The sequence below is a fragment of the Corylus avellana genome, chromosome 2 (assembly GCF_965113065.1).
Source record: "Corylus avellana chromosome 2, dhCorAvel1.hap1.2, whole genome shotgun sequence".
NCBI classification, from domain to species: domain Eukaryota; kingdom Viridiplantae; phylum Streptophyta; class Magnoliopsida; order Fagales; family Betulaceae; genus Corylus; species Corylus avellana.
In genome coordinates, this window is record NC_142491.1 from 14,041,144 (window position 1) to 14,059,092 (window position 17,949).

The 17,949-nt window shown below is 34.8% G+C and overlaps 2 protein-coding genes and 1 pseudogene across 3 annotated transcripts; 2 read left to right on the forward strand and 1 right to left on the reverse strand.

The window, feature by feature from the left end:
• Positions 1–2,669: 2,669 nt before the first annotated feature.
• Positions 2,670–5,448, reverse strand: LOC132183880 (large ribosomal subunit protein P2B). Of its 2 annotated transcripts, none has more exons than XM_059597347.2 (4): positions 5,343–5,448; positions 5,156–5,255; positions 3,102–3,328; positions 2,670–2,908 (listed from the first exon to the last, which is right to left on the reverse strand). In XM_059597347.2, exons 2-4 carry the CDS (start codon positions 5,241–5,243, stop codon positions 2,882–2,884), a joined length of 342 nt encoding a protein of 113 aa, XP_059453330.2. In that variant the 5' UTR covers positions 5,244–5,255; positions 5,343–5,448; the 3' UTR covers positions 2,670–2,881. The 2 variants fall into 2 exon arrangements, with proteins under 2 accessions (XP_059453330.2, XP_088369845.1); XM_088513719.1 differs by having other exon boundaries at positions 5,330–5,391.
• A 1,207-nt stretch (positions 5,449–6,655) lies between these two features.
• On the forward strand, positions 6,656–7,175 carry LOC148587380 (two-component response regulator 24 pseudogene; annotated as a pseudogene).
• A 5,383-nt stretch (positions 7,176–12,558) lies between these two features.
• LOC132175564 (IQ domain-containing protein IQM3) lies at positions 12,559–17,439 on the forward strand. Its single transcript, XM_059587542.2, has 9 exons — positions 12,559–13,075; positions 13,148–13,262; positions 13,820–13,885; positions 13,979–14,067; positions 14,713–14,800; positions 15,192–15,338; positions 15,458–15,550; positions 16,521–16,622; positions 16,898–17,439. The coding sequence occupies exons 1-9, from the start codon at positions 12,951–12,953 to the stop codon at positions 17,375–17,377; spliced, it is 1,305 nt and encodes a 434-aa protein (XP_059443525.2). The 5' UTR covers positions 12,559–12,950; the 3' UTR covers positions 17,378–17,439.
• The last annotated feature ends 510 nt before the right edge of the window (positions 17,440–17,949 follow it).

The window sequence follows — 17,949 nt, forward strand, 5'->3', positions numbered from 1 at the left end:
AAAGAGTGGAATACTTCATTTCAGCTTCTTCAATTTCTAGTGTTACAACCAACTAATGAATATAATTATACATATTTAGGTTTGATTTATGGGTTTGGCCTAAGGGGGTGAGGCCATGGGGTGGCTTCGCCCACCCCCAAAGGTCCTTTGGGGGCGGCCGAAGCACCTCCTAGCCACCCCCAAAGGCCCTTTGAGGTGGCCAGTCATCCTATATTTTTTTAATTATTTTATTTTACATTTATTTTTTAAAATGTAAATAATATTTTATTATTTTATATTGAGTGGGGCATGTGGTGCGTTTTATACGGTTGGATGAAATTAGACGGTCCATATTGACAAAAAATCTAGTAGGCAATTCACTAGTTATTGTTGGGGATCCTGATTCGGGTGTGTTTGGCAAATGACTTGAAAAAAGGAGTGGACTGAAACTGTAGTAGATTTGATAGATATGAGAAAAAAAAGTAAATGTTTTGTATGAAAAAATAAAAAAAATTTGTTTTGTAATTTTTTTTTTATTTGAATAGTAATAAAAAGTGATTGATGTGATGTAAAAAGTAAGAATGCTAGAATTGATTTTGAGATGAATTTTTTTGAGTCTTTGGGTCCGGTCCACTTGACGTTTACAAATTTCGTTGCGGTTCTTGTTTTGGTGGCTATCAAGCATCCTTTGTTAAGTACCTTCTTCACCAAACACCAAGATGTGCTTCTCTTTGATGGATCTGACCCAGCTATCTTCAGTGCTTCTTTCTCTGCTATGATTCCCCTCTTCGGTTGCTTCAATAGGTGTAGTGTTGAGAGTCTTGCTTCGGCTTTACCACTTTTTTTTTTTTTTTTTTCTAATAGGCTTTACCACTTCAAAACACCAAGATAGAGCATTAGCAGCTTATACTCAAACCATTTTTAGTAAATTTAAGGAATAAAATTACTTTTTAGTTTTCTATATAAATATACTCCACAATAAATTTTCAAAATCTTCCTTATATTATTAAAATAATAATTTTTTACTTTTACTTTTCTTTTTCTATTCAAGAAAAATTCGTCCCTTTTCTCCCCATCTCTCTCTCCTTCGTCTGCGTTCTCTCTCTCTCTCTCTATCTCTAGCATCTTTGTCCTGTCTCTCAATCTCTCTCTCTAGTCTCAATTGATTTCTAGGTTCTGATATTTTTTTTGTTTGTTGATTTACCTTTCTTTTCAAGCTCTGAAATTTCGTGGTCGTTCAACATGATTTCTACCTTCTCCGTTAGGGAAATTTTTTCCCACAACTTCTCCTATTCCTCCTTCACAACTGATTTCGAGTGGTGGAATATTCAATGTTTTTGGGTTGATGATTTTGTGGATTTGTGATTTGTTCTTTTCGAGGAATTTATGGGTTTCATCATTTTGAAAATTTTAGTCTGCATTTTGTTTGTTTGTTTAGTTCTGTTCTTGACTGAGAATGGGGGAGGAGAGAACATGAGAGATAGAGAGAGAGGCGGAGAGGAAGATGGAAGTGATGTTAAGAAGAAGAAGAAGAAGAAGAAGAAGAAGAAGGGCGGAGGAAGAAAAGATCGAGAAACGTGAGAGAAGAGACTTGTGGTATTTTATGATTTTTATCATTAAAATAAAGTATTGGTTCCAATGCAGAGCTAGCCCATGGGGTTATTGATGCAAGTGTTTTTGTGTTTTTTTTTCTTTAAACATAAAGATGGGAATGTCACATAGAGAGCATATGCTGTTAGTAATCTTAGGCAGCCAATCCAAAAGGTTAGGCCATTGATTTGACAAATTTCCAATAACTTAGGTTTCTTTTTCTACAACTTTGTGGTTGCTAAGCTGTTGTCGACTCGCTCACCCTTTGTCGGTATCTTTTTGTTGTAATCTTTCTCCTTTGCCTCTCCCCTTTTGAATTGATTAGACATTTTCTAGCGTCCTCTCCCCACTTTTATTTGAAAACTTCACCTGTATGGCTTCAGTTAATTTTTACGCCTTCACCACTTCCTTCAATAGAAGCCAGGCAAACCAAAGTTCACCCAAAAACAAATCACCACTTTCCACAACAAAATGAAAATTTGGGCCCCAGAAACTAGCTACTGGCTGCCACTAACCATCGCCACTTTGGAGAATGTAGCATTGGCTATTGGGTGTCATTGGCATTCTCATAGCTGCAATTTTGAGCATGTTTCACCTAATGAGTTGATGTGCTAGGAAATAATTTCTTGGTCTCGTCTATATTATCAGTAACATTCAACCTATCTTCTCAGCCCTTCAGAGGACTTCCACTAGAGTAAATCAAGCCAAATCAAATTAATAGACACATAAATCTGGTTTCTATCAAATAACTAAAAAACTCCCCCAACGATCCTAAGTACCTCTACCACTTTCCAAGGAACAAGATCTTCCCCATTCTAAAGGAAATGAATAGTATACATTTTGATAGTTAGGACTTAAAGTTGATATATCTAACCGTATATATAAAGTTAATGATACATCAACTTTAAATTCTAACCAGGAAATGATTACCATCGATTTCATTTGAAATAGTGAGAATCCTTGTCTACTTTGCAAGACCTTCGATAACAGGTAAGCTTAAGAGCCATTCAGTAAAAGTAAGAACTTGACCTCTTGTAGACAATGCATTGAACAATACTGTTCAGATGCAAGCATAATTCTTGTTGGACAGAGAAGCCTCAAGTTAGTAGACCACACAAGCGTTTAAAACAGATGAAAAATCCACATGCAACGTTTAAAACACAGAAAAAGTAAATATGCAAAATTTTAGCACAGTTATCAACTTCCCAGTCTTAACAGAGAACCTCCAAAAATAGTAAGCCTGTAGAAACAACTCTAAAGTCCTACACCAAGTCCTCAATTGGAGAAATCTTGAAACATAAAATGGGATTCCTCAATCAAAGAGACTGAAGCCCATATCCTGCAAAAAGTAGAACAAACAAAAAAGAAGCATCAGATAAAATGGGATTAAATTACACAGCCGTTTTGGAAAAGCAACAAGTGAGGTTCTTGGAATTATGGAGGGACAGAAGAAATTAGATCAGAAAGTCAATTCTAGAGGGTTATTATGTTCACAAACTTCAGGGTATGAAATACAAGAGCAGAATGCTTACATCATCTGATTCTTCCTTCTCTTCCACCTTTTCCTCTTTCTTTGTCTCGGCTGCAGCAGGAGCAGCAGCGGCACCACCACCTGTGGCAGCAACTGCAACAGCACCACCACCACCAGAAGGCACAGATGCTAATTTCTCTCTTCCAGAGGCAATAAGCTCCGTTATATCTTTACCCTTGACTTCAGACAAGAACAGCTCAATCTTATCTTCATCAGCTTCAGCTCCAACTGCAGATTAAAGTAACAATTTTTCAATAATAATAATAATCAATGCCTAAAACCTTAATTTTGTTTTCATTTATAGAAAGTGTTATTTCATAATCATAGGATGATAACATAAACCAGGAATCCAGATTAGTTCTTGATGTAAAATGGACAAATTAAATAAAAGCACCGAAAATTGCTCATCCACAATTCAAATTTGCTACACGAAGAACCATTGCTTGAATATGCAGTACTCCATCTTGAAAATAAGATTAAGAAAGGCATGGGAAATTTATTCTGATATTATATTTAATAAATTAATCTCAAATAACAGAGAACATATTAACTAACTATTACATATCATCTTATACTCTTGGAAATCAGCAAAACCTTTAATGCTCATTCTGAACCTGATACAACCTGTATACAGTCCTTAACTAGTTTGCATTTAAAAGAACTGAAATGGTGTAGCCATAATGCGTACCCAACAAAAAAATATTGAAAATCTTCCAGTTTTTGCCCAAAACTCCCTAGTCCCAAGCACCATTCAGGTGAAACCAAAAACCCAGAACTTTCTCCAAACCATGATCCAAGATGGCTCCAGTTTGACCTCTTTAAACAACAAGTCATATAGGTTATACAGTCAACTTGACTGCAAGATTGATTGACTCAACCAATGAAAGGTTTAACCATCAACAATCAAATTTGAACATTTCATTCACTCAGTATCTTATAACGTCTGCTTTAAACTGCAAATCATCTATCCATCTCCACTATTACAACATATTAACAACTGTGAACTGTTCATTTAAGTTACGAGTTCAGATCAACCCTGGAGCTGACAGACAACGTAGACCTAGTATAAACAAACCAAAATCTACCAAAAACCAAACACAAGGAATTTCTTCTCTACGAACAAAAACCATACTCTTTCAGTAGAGATTATGTAATCTAGAGCATAGAAGTTATCTAGCAAACCGAGGAAAACAATAGGAAAATGTAGCTCATAGGACACTGACAACCAATACAACTTGTAGCTCACTAATTTTTTGAACATTTTTGGCCTCTAGTTATCATATTGTAGGCCAAGTGGGAAAACCTTTCAAGATTCAATAATTTTGAAAGAAACTAAAGCAATCAACCGAACCCATTTGAAGGGAAGAATAAAAACTAAAAAACAAATCAATTCTCTTCTGTCAGACTGAAAGGTTTTCCCACTTGGCCTTCCCACTAGAGAGGTTTTCCCACTTGACAGTGTCAGTAATGAAGGCCAAGTGGGAAAACCTTTCAAGATTCAATAATTTTGAAAGAAACTAATGCAATCAACCGAACCCATTTGAAGGGAAGAATAAAAACTAAAAAACCAAAAAAATTCGCTTCTGTCAATAATGTAACTATTGCAATGAAAGGAACCCGTTTGAAGGAAGAAACAAAACTTTTTTTTGACGAATCAGCTTCATTTAACAAACTAACAATCAGATTACAACTTCTGCAGAACTGCAACAAAAATGCAGCAGACACCTACCTATTCCAATCAACAGGCTCCAAGCAGCCCAACAATTACAAACAAAATCAAACTAACATTTCATATACCAACCACTACATCAACTCTATATCAATAAATCTATTTACATAGTACACTTCCCTTGAAACCCCAGCTGCAGCAGATATTGTTATTCAAAATCGAGTTCTTAAACCTCTCAATCCCCATAACACGAGTACGAATCTCCCAATCTATTCTTTTCAAAACTTAACAATCCATATTCTTTTTCTCAGTGGTAAAACTAGAGCAACCCTCTAAACCCATTTGAAGCAAGACAAAAGAAAAATCAAGCAACCAAGAGAGTGTACCGGATCCAAGAATGTTCTTCACATCCCCAGCTGAGGGGCAGGTGTTCCCTCCCAACACAGCCAGCAAATATGCAGCTACCACCTTCATTTTTCCTTCTTCCTGCAAAACCAACCCATCTAGATTAGGTTTCATCAATACCCTAAAGCAGAAAGAGAGAGAGAGAGAACACACACAGAGAGGGAGTACTCTGAGGGCTGGTGAGTCTGAGAGGTTGGAAACGAGAGCAACAGCGCAGCAGGGCGGTTAGGGTTTTAGAAGAGCATTTTATATAGCTAGGGTTAGGGTTTGGATCTTTTGCTTTCTTGGATCTTGCTTGTTTGGGTATAAGGTGGTCCTTGTTCAGGTTTTCGTTTTCCCGGATTTCGTTTTACTTCGGAAAGGGGAATTGCTTTTCCGAGGAACTAGATATGGGCTTGGACCGGAGAGAAAATGAATAGCTGCAAATCGGGAAGCCTGTTTTTTTTAATGGGTAATGTATTTCAGGCTTTTCGGCTCAATGAGAGAACTTTTGACTTTTGAGGGTCCAAATTTGTGGCGGGTATTTAAGGTCTGTTTGGGATTGCAATTTTAATAAGTGTGATTTTTAAAATTGTAAAGATATTTGATAAAATATGTTAAAAAGTATTTTTTTATTAAATATTGGTTATGGGAAAGCCTGATTTTGGTTTAAATTCGCACTTTTCAAATAAGCATCATCTAGCTTGCATATAGAAATCGCAGATTTTTTTTTCCAATTTTAAATTAAGTGATTTTTACATTGCAATGTCAAACGCCTTACATTTTGCGATATCTTTTAAAAATGTAGATTATTCTTGCGAAATTGCAATTCCAAACACACAGTTTTACCCATCTCTTTTTCATCTCTTTATAAGAGAATGGATTTCGTAACAATTAATTGATTTCAAGGTTCTGGAGAAAGAATGGTCAGGTAAATCGGTTAAATATTTTATGCTGAGAATATTTTGTTGTCTTACATACGTTTATTTGTAAAGTAGAGAGCATTCGAAATTAAATTTAAGGTCAATAAATTGTATTTGTTTTTGTTTGGAATATAGTGCTAAATTGTTAAATTTAAGGTCAATAAATTAATATTATGTTAAATTGTTAATCACAACCATAGGATTGTAGGAACTTACAAATATTATATGTTAGTCATATAATTAATTAAATCATATATGATATTGCTGAAGAAGATCAGAGCATAAGATATTGATTTGATTTAGGAGTGTTGATTTGCAGAGATTTTCGAATATTTAGACGGTGTAGTTGAACCTAGTTTTCAGGATGTTGATTTGCATAGATAAGTATTAGTTGAACCCACTCTCTTTTATTTTATTTTTTGAATTATTTTTTTTTCTCTTAGTGAGAATTAATATAGTTCTTTTCTTGATCGATTTAGTATCAAACGAACTCAATACAAGATTTCAGATTCTTCTCACTCTTGCTAATTTCTTCTTTCTCTCTTTCTTTCATATTTCTGTTACTTTGTTTTTCTTTCAATGGAGAGGACTTCTCTGCCGGGGCCATCATCCAAGAAGTTAACCGCTCTTGTTGTCGATGATACATTGCTTAATCGATTGATTCATCGCAATCTCTTGGCCGGTCATGGCATAAAAGCTCAGTTGGTGGAGAACGGCAAAGAAGCCGTTGATTTCATCCGTTCTGGACAACGCTTTGACCTGATTTTGATGGACAAGGAAATGCCTGTCATGGATGGGACTGAGGTATATATATATATGCAATGCATGCTCACTAATCCAAAATTATATGTATGCCAATCATGATTTTGCTTAATTACTTAATTATATTAATTAATTACTCTTTATATTTAATTAATGATAGGCAACTAAAGAGTTTCGCAGTATGGGAATTCGTTGTTTTATTGCTGGTGTATCGGCAGTCTCATCAGCGGGCGGCAAAGAAGAGTTCAAGCAATCAGGCCTGAATGTCTTTCAAGAGAAGCCTTTGGATGACGCTAAGCTCACTTTTATCCTCCAGAAGCTCAAAAACCATGCTTGATTAACTACGTACGTACTACAAATTAAGTCTCTTAGTTGCCTTCAAAATCGATCTCAGCATACTAATATAGGAGACTACTAGACTAGTACTGTTTGTTTGCATTTTCTTTAATTCCTAGCAAAATAATATTGCACTACATGCATGTGTCTAATTTTGTATAGACAAAAAGCATGCATGCACCCATGGATACTAGTATAGTATGGAATCCCAAGGGTTAAAAGATTTTCTTTCTTTCTTTCTTTCTTTCTTTCTTTTGGGTTCTATTAATAAAGTTTGGATTCTTCTATATATGCTTGTGTTGGACTTGAGATATTGCACTCTACTCTACTCTACTCCTTGTAATTAAAGGCTCTTAGTTGTATATGCCAATTATAGCTAGATTCTTTGAAAATGCCCATTCGATGACCCCAAGGGTTGGGGTATTCAATCCGCTCATGAAGTGGAGGTGGTCACTACTTCAAAAATAATTACTTACCGAAAGAAAATATATACCCATTAGCTTAATAATGCCAAGTGGGTCAAGTTGCTGGTTAAAAAGCTATAATTATATGCCAATGGATAGGGGCAAATTCAAAAGCCAGTGAATATGTAGATAACTTATTAATAAATACTCTGTAGCATCCATTAATGTACGTGCATATATGATCTGTCTATTCTATCAAGCATTTGCAATTACTTCATGTTATATATGTAACCATATATGCATGGGATTTTGCTCATGTTGTCTTTGAATGCCATCCATACCAACCATTATATATGTGACCTTTTCTTTGGAATAATAGGAATATTTTCAACTTGCTAACACGGACAAACGTCAAGTACTAGATCATAAACTTGGTATTAGTACATGTGATAATGGAGCAAGATAATATGGATGGACTTTAGCTCAGAAAAATATAGAGAGTTCTTTCAACTCAATCTATTAAATTGATATTTGGTTTTTAAAATGAACATGAGAATCACGTACTCGAAAGACAAATGTCACATACTCTATAAAGGATTTGATTTTGAGTGGCGAAAAAATAAAAAAATAAATGTAGATTTTCTGTAAAAACAATGAACGGTCCAGATTTAACTAAAGTTTTATTTAACCAAACGAAATCGTTACTATTTTGGGAAAATGTCCATATATATTGAGTAGGAAAAAACTTCTTCTATCAGCAGTTTTTTTTATACCAAATGACTTCACCACCACGTCCAAACCCATATAAAAATATCCCACCAGTACTCTCGCACATGCGCCTCGATAATCTATTGGTTTTCTGGGTTTTTTTTTTTTTTTTTTTTTTTTTGTTACAGCATGTAAGATGGATATTTCTATTAATCCTATTAAAATTTCATGTGAAAATAACATGCTTTAAGAGCAAATATCAATTTCATAGACTTAATTTATCCTTGGAACCTTTCAATTGGGATTGAACAAACAACTTTTGAATCTATGGGATTCATAATGATAGTGTTGTTCTTGGGCTTTTTATTTTCATTTTTCCTTTCTTATATTTGAAATCTAATACTGTTGTTTCCTCACTACATAGAAATGCAGGTAGGCAATTGTTTTCAACACCTTTATATCATAAAGTTCTTGCATTTCAAGCCACCACATGCAACAACCCCGCCGCCCTCCCCCACCTTTTTTTTTTTTTTGAGTAAAAGGGAGCAACCATAGTGGCTTTCCTATCTGGGTATGAGTAGGGGTATCAAAAAAATTCGAGTATCAACCAGTAACCAAGAAACCAGTTTTGAAACCGATTGGAAAAAATCGGTAACCGGGTACCTAGTTCCAGTTCTAGTTTTTGGCACCCGATTATAACTAGGGTAACCGGGTATATATATAAAATAATATATATTTTTTTTAATTTTAATTTTTTTAGGGTATTTTTAAACATTGAAATTTTATGGCATTTGTAAACATTGGAGTTTAAAGGGCATTTTTAAACAATGAAGTTTTAGGACATTTTTAAACATTGGATTTTTATTTTTTTAGACCCAAAAAAGTCAAAAACAGTGATTTTTTTTTTCGGATTTTTTTTTTTTTTTTACAATCGCAACATAGCCCAACTTATTGGGACAAAAATGCTAATTGTGTATTTTTTTTTTTAATTAAAAAAAAAAGGCAAAAAAATTGTTAAATTAAGCATAAAAATTAGACCCAAATAACCCCAACAATTAGGCTCAATACCTAAAATAAGCCAAAAATGAAAATTTTTTTTTTCTTTTAAAAAAAAATCGGTTACCCGGTCCGGATAACCGGGTACCAACAGGAACCGACCGGTTATTGTATAACCGGGTAACCGGTTTTGGTCCGGTTTTTCAAAATAAAAAAATGGGGTACCCCAGTTCCGGTTATTGGTTTTGGCCAATAACAGGGAACCAGGACCGGGTTGACACCCCTATGTATGACCATATATAGTACTAGTAGCACTTATCTATTGTGAATTAATGATATGAGTGGCCTAGACAAGGAAAACGCAAACGCTTTCTCAAGTCTGTTAAACCATAATTTGACTTAACCATATCGAAGGCAATAGTAAACACCTAGCTAGTGGCATGGAAATAATTCCAAGCTCACCATTTCGGGATTCAACCCAGACCTACCACCTACAAAACCACTTGGGAGTAAGCCAAGTGCCACTAGACCACCACCCTCGGTGATGGTAAAAGATTGAGCCTAAATTTGAAATCTTGTATATAAGGGTGTAAATTTCAAGCTTGATATGTCCCAAAAATATCAAAATTAGAATCTCTAAAATTTGTTGTTTGAATTACACGAAATTTAGGTAGCTCTACAGAGAGGACAAGTAGGCCCCAAACCTCAAGCAACCTTGAGCATGTGGGTCTCAGACCTATCCTCTCAGTATTTAGGGATTCCTGATTCAAAATATTAAATATCAAAGCAGAAAAATAGTAACCCAAAAAGAGCTTTGCCCATCTTTTACTAATTAGCTACAACTTTTATTTAAAGCTAATAACTGCTTGCTTTTGAAGTCTTTCCAAGGATTTTTCTGTAAAATGAAGCTCTTCAGTTTGTTGATCAGGAAAAAAAAGTAAGGTGTGGAGGAGATTTGTAATTTTTGTCTTCCGGATAATATATATCACTTAGTTATATATAGAGGCTACTGCTTGGTGAAATTGGGCTTTATAAAGAATTCTACAAAAACTCTAAATTTAGGCTATAAACCATATAGTCTGATAGCATATTTGAGACTGTATATGAAAAATAAAGCTTTCATCAAAGTGTGTTTTGGCAATTTTTTAAATAAAAAAGTCAAAGAAGCACTTTTGAAATTTTTAACTAAACATGCCAGCTTTTATTTGGCACAACTTTTAAGGTATTAAAAATACTTTTTAATCTCTCTAACACAATCTCAAACGAATTCTAAATGTTTTAATTGATTTATGAACCAATATGGGCTTGTCGGTGGAATGCAATTCCCGAAGATAGATGGAAATTAATGAAAACCTCGAATTGGTAAAAAGGTGTTGATGATAAGGATATCATTATAAATATAAGATTTAAAGTCTGTTTGTGATTGCGTTAGAGAGTTTAAAAAGTATTTATAGTGCTTAGAAAGTTGTGCCAAACAAAAGCATGTATGTTTGGTAAAAAATTTTAAAAGTATTTATTTTACTTTTTTACTTTAAAACGGATAAAACGTATTTAAAAAAAAAAAAAATGAAGCTAAAAAATGAAGCTTTTTCTAAAGCTCTTTTCACCTTGCAAAACTCAATTTTCCAATGTAATCCAAACATGCTCCAAGGAGCTAGCCTTATACTCTTATACCCGTACGTATTTCTATTTACAATTTTTTTAGTTCTATTTTTTTATGCCAATTTTTGCATATGTAACAAAAACAAAAAAACCGTAAACATGTTAAATAGATATACATTTTTGTCCCATATATACTCGATCTCATGTATTATTACCAAGTGTTTGTTCGGTTTAGTGGTTTGAAGTAGTAAGAATTTTAAAATGTAGTTGATAAAAATATAATTTTTTAAATCACAGTTAAGTGGGATTTGCATTTAAAAAAAATAGTATCTTAAACTACCTTTAAAATCATGCATTTCTTAAAAACTCCTCTTACCTACTATGCAAAAATGTGGATTTCTTTATGTTTGTGATCAGAAAACACGTAGAATATTTTAAATATATAAAAGATAAACTATAAAGCCAAGATTTAAATTCAAGCCTTCTGTTATTATACTAATAAAAAAATTAATAAATATAATTATTTAATTGATATTTTAAGAATCCCACAAACAATTGAGAAAATAAATAAATCCATAATAGTAACAACTTGCCATAGTGGTCGGATCTAGTCCTAGGAGCTATTATATATCCAAGTCAAACATGCATAATGCCGAACTTTGTATACAAATCTAGACTCCTCTAAGATTGAGACCTAAGATTGGGCTGCTGTAGTGCATACATCTCTTCAACCTTTTGACTTAGCTTTAACCCATAATTTCTCAATGCATAGCAACCACCGCAATTTTCAGGATGAGGAATAGGGGTGACATTTATATTTCGTCTGTTAGATTTGAATTATATCGATGTATGAATATAAGACTATATATGTCAATCTTAATTCGATCAATTTAATTAAATATGTCAGACATCTCAATCTTAGTCTGCTAATTTTGTATTGAGTTTGTGTCGGGTTCGTTCGTTATGTCAAAAATTACCAACCAGCCATTATGTCTCTTGTTGGGTTCAGGTCGCGTCAAGACATGAGTATAAAATTAGTTATTTCTTGTTTCGGGATCAAATTGGTTATTGGGCAGTAAAATTGTAACAGACGTATCAGAAGTTATTCCTGTAATAGAATTGCCTTTGGTTAACCTTAACCCAACCTAGCTATTTAATTAAACAACTCAGACTCTACAACCATAACTTGTTAATTTTTTGTTGAGTTCGTGTCGAATTTAAAGTTTGTATTATCAAAAGTCGTCCGCTCAAACTTTAACCAATAATTTCTCAATGCCTACCTCAATTTTTAGAATGGGAATCCCCTTTCAAAGTTTACTAATATTCGAGATTCGAGTAGTCCAAGAGAAAAGGTAATGGGACCCATTTGTGTCAGACAACCTAAATGCAAAACTCACCTGTTTGGAGCAGAGTGAATTCCATAACCCAATTTTCGAGATTAAGATTGGGTACAATACACATGTGGCCCTATCCTCTAGCACATGAATATTGCAATGGATTTCTATCCCAATTTTCATGCTTATCATGCTACTTGGCACCCCCCCAAAATTTCTTAGCACATGCACCTTATAGAACTCCAACACATGGCAAGTCACATATATATGTTCTTTTTAAATGTTGAAAAACTACAAATTTAACAAGATTTTGTTGATAACTAAGTATTGAAAGTGATAGGAGAGGAGCCAAATCCCATCAATCAAATCTTCCGGAGCATGAACTCGTGGGAGATGCACTCAAAAGAGTGCGGTGTGTGCTGACATGACTCTAGGTGGAAGAGTGGAGACCACTTTCTTGGCTCTTCTTCCCCAACGGCCAACCAAATTTAGTTACCTGTCCCTGCAGTAGTACAACCCATTAATGGCACAATCAATTCTAAATCTGCACACATAAACTCAACAGCTCAGAGAAACACACACAAACCCAACAAGGAAAAAGAAATTGTGTAGCTTTTGATGCTAGAAAAAGACATTTATCATTTATCTTTGAGTATGCTCCTTTTTCAATCTCTTTCAAACGCAAGGCTTTGTCTTTTGACTTGATTTTGTTGATCACCCTGGCTTGATGTCATGGATTCTCATGAGACAACAGAAAACTTTGAGTCAACGGCTGCAGTGAGGCTGCAGAAGGTTTACCGGAGTTATCGCACCCGGCGCCGGATAGCGGACTCGGCGGTTGTTGCCGAAGAGCTCTGGTAAGTGGCACCATATATTCTGCAAGATTGCTGCTCCATCTCATGTTTAGGAAATGATGGGAATGTTTGTAGGTGGCAAGCTATTGAGTATGCAAGGCTTAATCACAGCACGGTTTCCTTCTTCAATTTTCACAAATCAGAAACAGCTGCCTCACGGTGGAGTAGGATCAGCTTGATTGCTTCCAAGGCAAGTAGCTGTCACAGAGATCATCATCATCATTGTTGTTGTACCATTTGCATATATTCCAGTTATGATTCCAGTGATTTCACAAAGTCTTGACTATTATTTTTGTTTATGGGTGACAATTCATATTCGTGTGTCAGCTTGTCGAGACATAAGAATAAGACTATATATGTCAATTCTAGCCTGATCCATTTAATTAAATAGTCAGACCTTTCAACTTGGTGTCAAGTTTGCGGATCTTGTCAAAAATTATTAACCCTAGTGTTGAGTTCAGATAATGTTGAAGTATAAATATAAGATTATATAGGTCAACCATAATTTGATCAAGGGCAAAATTCTTCAATTCTAACCCACTAATTTTATGTTGGGCTTGGGGCAAAATCCTTCAATTCTAACCCACTAATTTTATGTTGGGCTTGGGTCGAATTCGTGGGTCGTATAAAAAATTTCTCGTCCTAGTTATTGCTTCTTATGTTACTATTCACACCAATTAAATAGGAAAAAAAGTCATATTAGATTATCATAAAAAATGGAATCATACATTTGGATAATTTTGGCAGGTTGGAAAAGGATTGTGTGAAGACGCCAAGGCGAAAAAGTTAGCTTTCCAACATTGGATTGAAGCTGTAAGCCTTTAATGAAGCTAAAACTATCACTTTTTCCATTACTAACCATTTAATTATAGTTCATTACTGAAAGGTCTTTTTTATGTGGCACAGATTGATCCAAGACATCGCTACGGTCGTAATCTGAACTATTACTATGAAGAGTGGTGTAAAGTTGATGCCCAGCAGCCATTTTTCTATTGGTAGGCACATTTACGTTTTTTTTGGCTGATTATAATATTTTTGTCCTTCACAGCCTATTAGAATGAGAGAACAATAGCTAAACTTGATACACATGCAACTCTCACAGTATTCTCTGTTTTCAATTTACATCTAAGCATAAGATAAACATAAACAACAATACATTATAAAAAGAAACTATTCTTAAAATGATTTGAGTATAATATTCTTAAAATTCCACATGCATATGTAATCACATGCCTCAACCACTCTGTTATTTCTTCATATATCCAATGTTCACATTGATTCTAGTCGATGGCTATTAAGATTACAGTACGACTAATTTGAAGGAAAGGGGAGAATAATTACAAGGAAGGAACTCCAGTACATGTTAGCATGGAATGTCTGGGGAAATAATTGAATGTTAGTGAGTTAGCATGATGGCTTTTGAACCAAGCCCTTAGCATGAACCTTTATATCCCAGATAGGAGGGTTTTTCTAAAATGCAGATACCTCCTATACATAGACATCACATGCAAGTAAGGTTGCCAGATCAATGGAGTATGCTTTCTCATAGTTTCCTACCCCATGCAAATAGTATGAATCCCTAGTGTTAATCAAAACAATAAGTCAGTCGAAAGCTTGATATATATGTATACCTTGTGCAGGTTGGACATTGGAGATGGCAAAGAGGTTGATCTCAAAGATTGCCCAAGATCAAGGCTTCGACAAGAATGCATTAAATATCTTGGACCAGTATGCTCCCTCTTAAACATCAAACCTAGTACCAAAGTTCATAATCCAAGATTAGAATGCAGTCAAATTATCATTATGGTTGGAACACTAGTGATTAGTGGAAATCAATTCATATCACTATAATTTTAACAGCATTTCAATATAAATCCTTTCTCGTAGCCATTAAGATGAGTGTACTCCATCTCAGAATTTTATTAGATACCATGATATAAATGGAACAAGCAGTAATTTTGGTTAATCCTCTATTACATTATAGCTCTGCACTTTGCATACTACAAACATCATGGAATGAATTGACGTCAGATGGACTTTATACACTCTTTAGCACTTGTTTTAATTAAAGTTTCCTAACTTCATCTAATACTTTCCATGGAAATGCATCATGAATAAGCAAGAGAGGGAATACTATGAATACATAATTGCTGAAGGAATGATGGTGCATAAACAAAGCGGGAATCCCCTCGATACAAATCAAGGATCGCAAGGCTCAAAATGGATTTTCGTTATGAGTACCTCCAAAAACTTCTATGCTGGAGAGGTAAAAGCTGATACAAATACCAAACCATTTGTTGACAGATTTCTTTTTGTTCCGTTTCTGAGATGCTACAATACTTTGCATTATCTGAAGACTATGCCTCATGTACTTTTTCCATCCAGAAAAGGAAGGGATTATTTCATCATTCCAGCTTCCTTGCCGGAGGGGCCACTTTGGCTGCTGGAAGACTTGAGGCAGAAGGTGGCAAGCTCAAGGTATAATGCATCTAGTAATCATTCATTACAATCTTTCCATAATCCATTTTTCTCATGACACTACATAATTTGATACTCTCAGTACAGAGACATACATGTGAAAATGTTTTATACCTATATTCTAAGAGCATATTATTGCTATGGAAGAGAACAGCATCTCTTGATTTCATATTTTACTATTGAATATAGAGTTGGAAGGGGTAAAAACAAAAGAGGTAAAAGGGTTGCTTATACCTACAGAACGCAACATTATCATCCTCTAGTGAAGCATAACAATTGACGCATTTTAAACTAGATAGAAACAAACCATATCAAACAAATGGCAAAGAACTGTACTCGTGATTTTGGGTGTTTAAATTTGCTTTCAAAATTAGAAATAGACCTTATGTTACACATATTTAACAAACTTTTAAATATATGAAACTATTAGCTCTGAATCTCACTTTTCACAATAAATGTTCAACACATGCAATACATACTTAACTACTGGATTATATGTTTCAAAAGAAGGTGATATGAGGTTCAGTTTATTTTGAAAGAGCTCACATGATCATCTTTTGTTCTAAATTTTGTCAGTGCATGCATAAGAATCCTAAATCTTTTATGAAAGAATGTTAATGCTGGCAGACCTTATAATCTCTTCTAGATTTCCGGACCCAATTCAAAGTATGTTGCAAAGTACCAATATGTAGATCTCAGGGGTGGCTAAAAAAGTTCGACCCATTTATTTGATTTTATCAGAAATGCACACATAATATGTATCCGCTATTCTACAAAGACTAGCATAAATGATGTCAATTCTGGAAAGATCAAGAAAAGCTTCCAACTGCAGTCAATAAAACATCAGTTTCTAAGAATTTCTTTTAATTTTATTTTGACAAGGGAGATTGTTTATCAAAGCAATCTGTATGTATACTTTGAAAGCCAATGCTTCTTGCGTCTGAATTCTGAATGTCCTTATGACTTCCAGTCTGTGTCGGCGTACAGTGGACATTACCGTCCAACATATGAGAATCTTGGAACCTTCTTAGCCTTCCTCAAGCAAAATGGGGTCAACCTTGATGAAGTTCAGGTACACAACTCATATACCATGTCATTTCACACATCTGCTACCCCTGGTGTGAATTCTAGATTGATAAAATTGCAGTTAATAGAACATTTGAGGCCATAAAGTAGCTTCTCAAGACTTTAGGATATTGCTGGTCACTATTTGACCTCTCTGAACTTTTTTAGCCACTGCTCACTTTTGTACTTCTTTAAAAGTCCACATCTTGTATAGTGTAACCAACATTTGCTTTATATATTACTTCTACTACATTTTCCTCTGAGCTTTTCCTATTTAATCAGGTACTTTGCCCTATTGAAGATCATGAAAACTATGATATCAGAAAATCAATTCGAGAAGGAAGTAAACTTGGAGAACCAACAAATTCTGATCCACCCTACCACCTTCAGGCTCTTAGTGAGATTGAAAATACTGGATCCTCTGAATCACGTATTCTTGCTCGTACAGAAGGAAGAAGCAGCTATAAGAGAACCTTGTCCAGTAGTCTCCAGAGCCCCAAAGGAAGTGTTCCAAAGAAAGAGATATTGCAGAGAATCAAGTCAAAAAAGGAAGTAAGTTCATATCAATTAGGGCATCAACTGTCTTTGAAATGGTCAACAGGAGCAGGCCCAAGAATTGGGTGTGTCACAGACTACCCTCTGAAAGTAAGGCTACAAGCCCTTGAGTTTGTTAACCTCTCACCAAGTGATCCTCCCATACCATTAGCCTCTGAACTTCCCCCGACACTCAATTCAATCTCAACTTTCTGTGTGGTAATGTGACCTCAGATTGACTGTCTTTCTTTCAAGGTATAATAAAAAGTCGCATCAATTTTGAATTTTCATTATTTCTATTCATGTGGAGTGCTCTTCCAATATCATCTTATACCGTTATCGATCATGTCAGACTCATCATGGATTCATGGTATCTTATTTTTCTAACATGTAAATGTCTTCAGCATATTTATTGCTGCATGACCAGATACTTCTTTCATCTAGAATGCCTAGCTTAGCAATCACAGTGCAATAAGAACATGGAATCAGTCAATCAGGTACGTATCCTGCATCAAACAAGTGCCCTGTCAACCCATCCAAAACCTCATGGAGATTGCTTTCTTGGAACTGTATGCAGTTACTTGCACAGAAGTAATGTATTTTGTTATTCAATTCAGCCCAGCTATAACCGGTATCTTTGTTTAAGTCCTTGCCATTCATTACTTTTCTCACTTGTGCTACTTCATTCCACATCTTGGCCTCAGCATATATATTTGATTGCATGATATGAGCCGAAGTATCTTCTGGATCAATACTCAAAATCTGCTCAGCAGCATATCTTCCCAGAGCTACATCCTTGT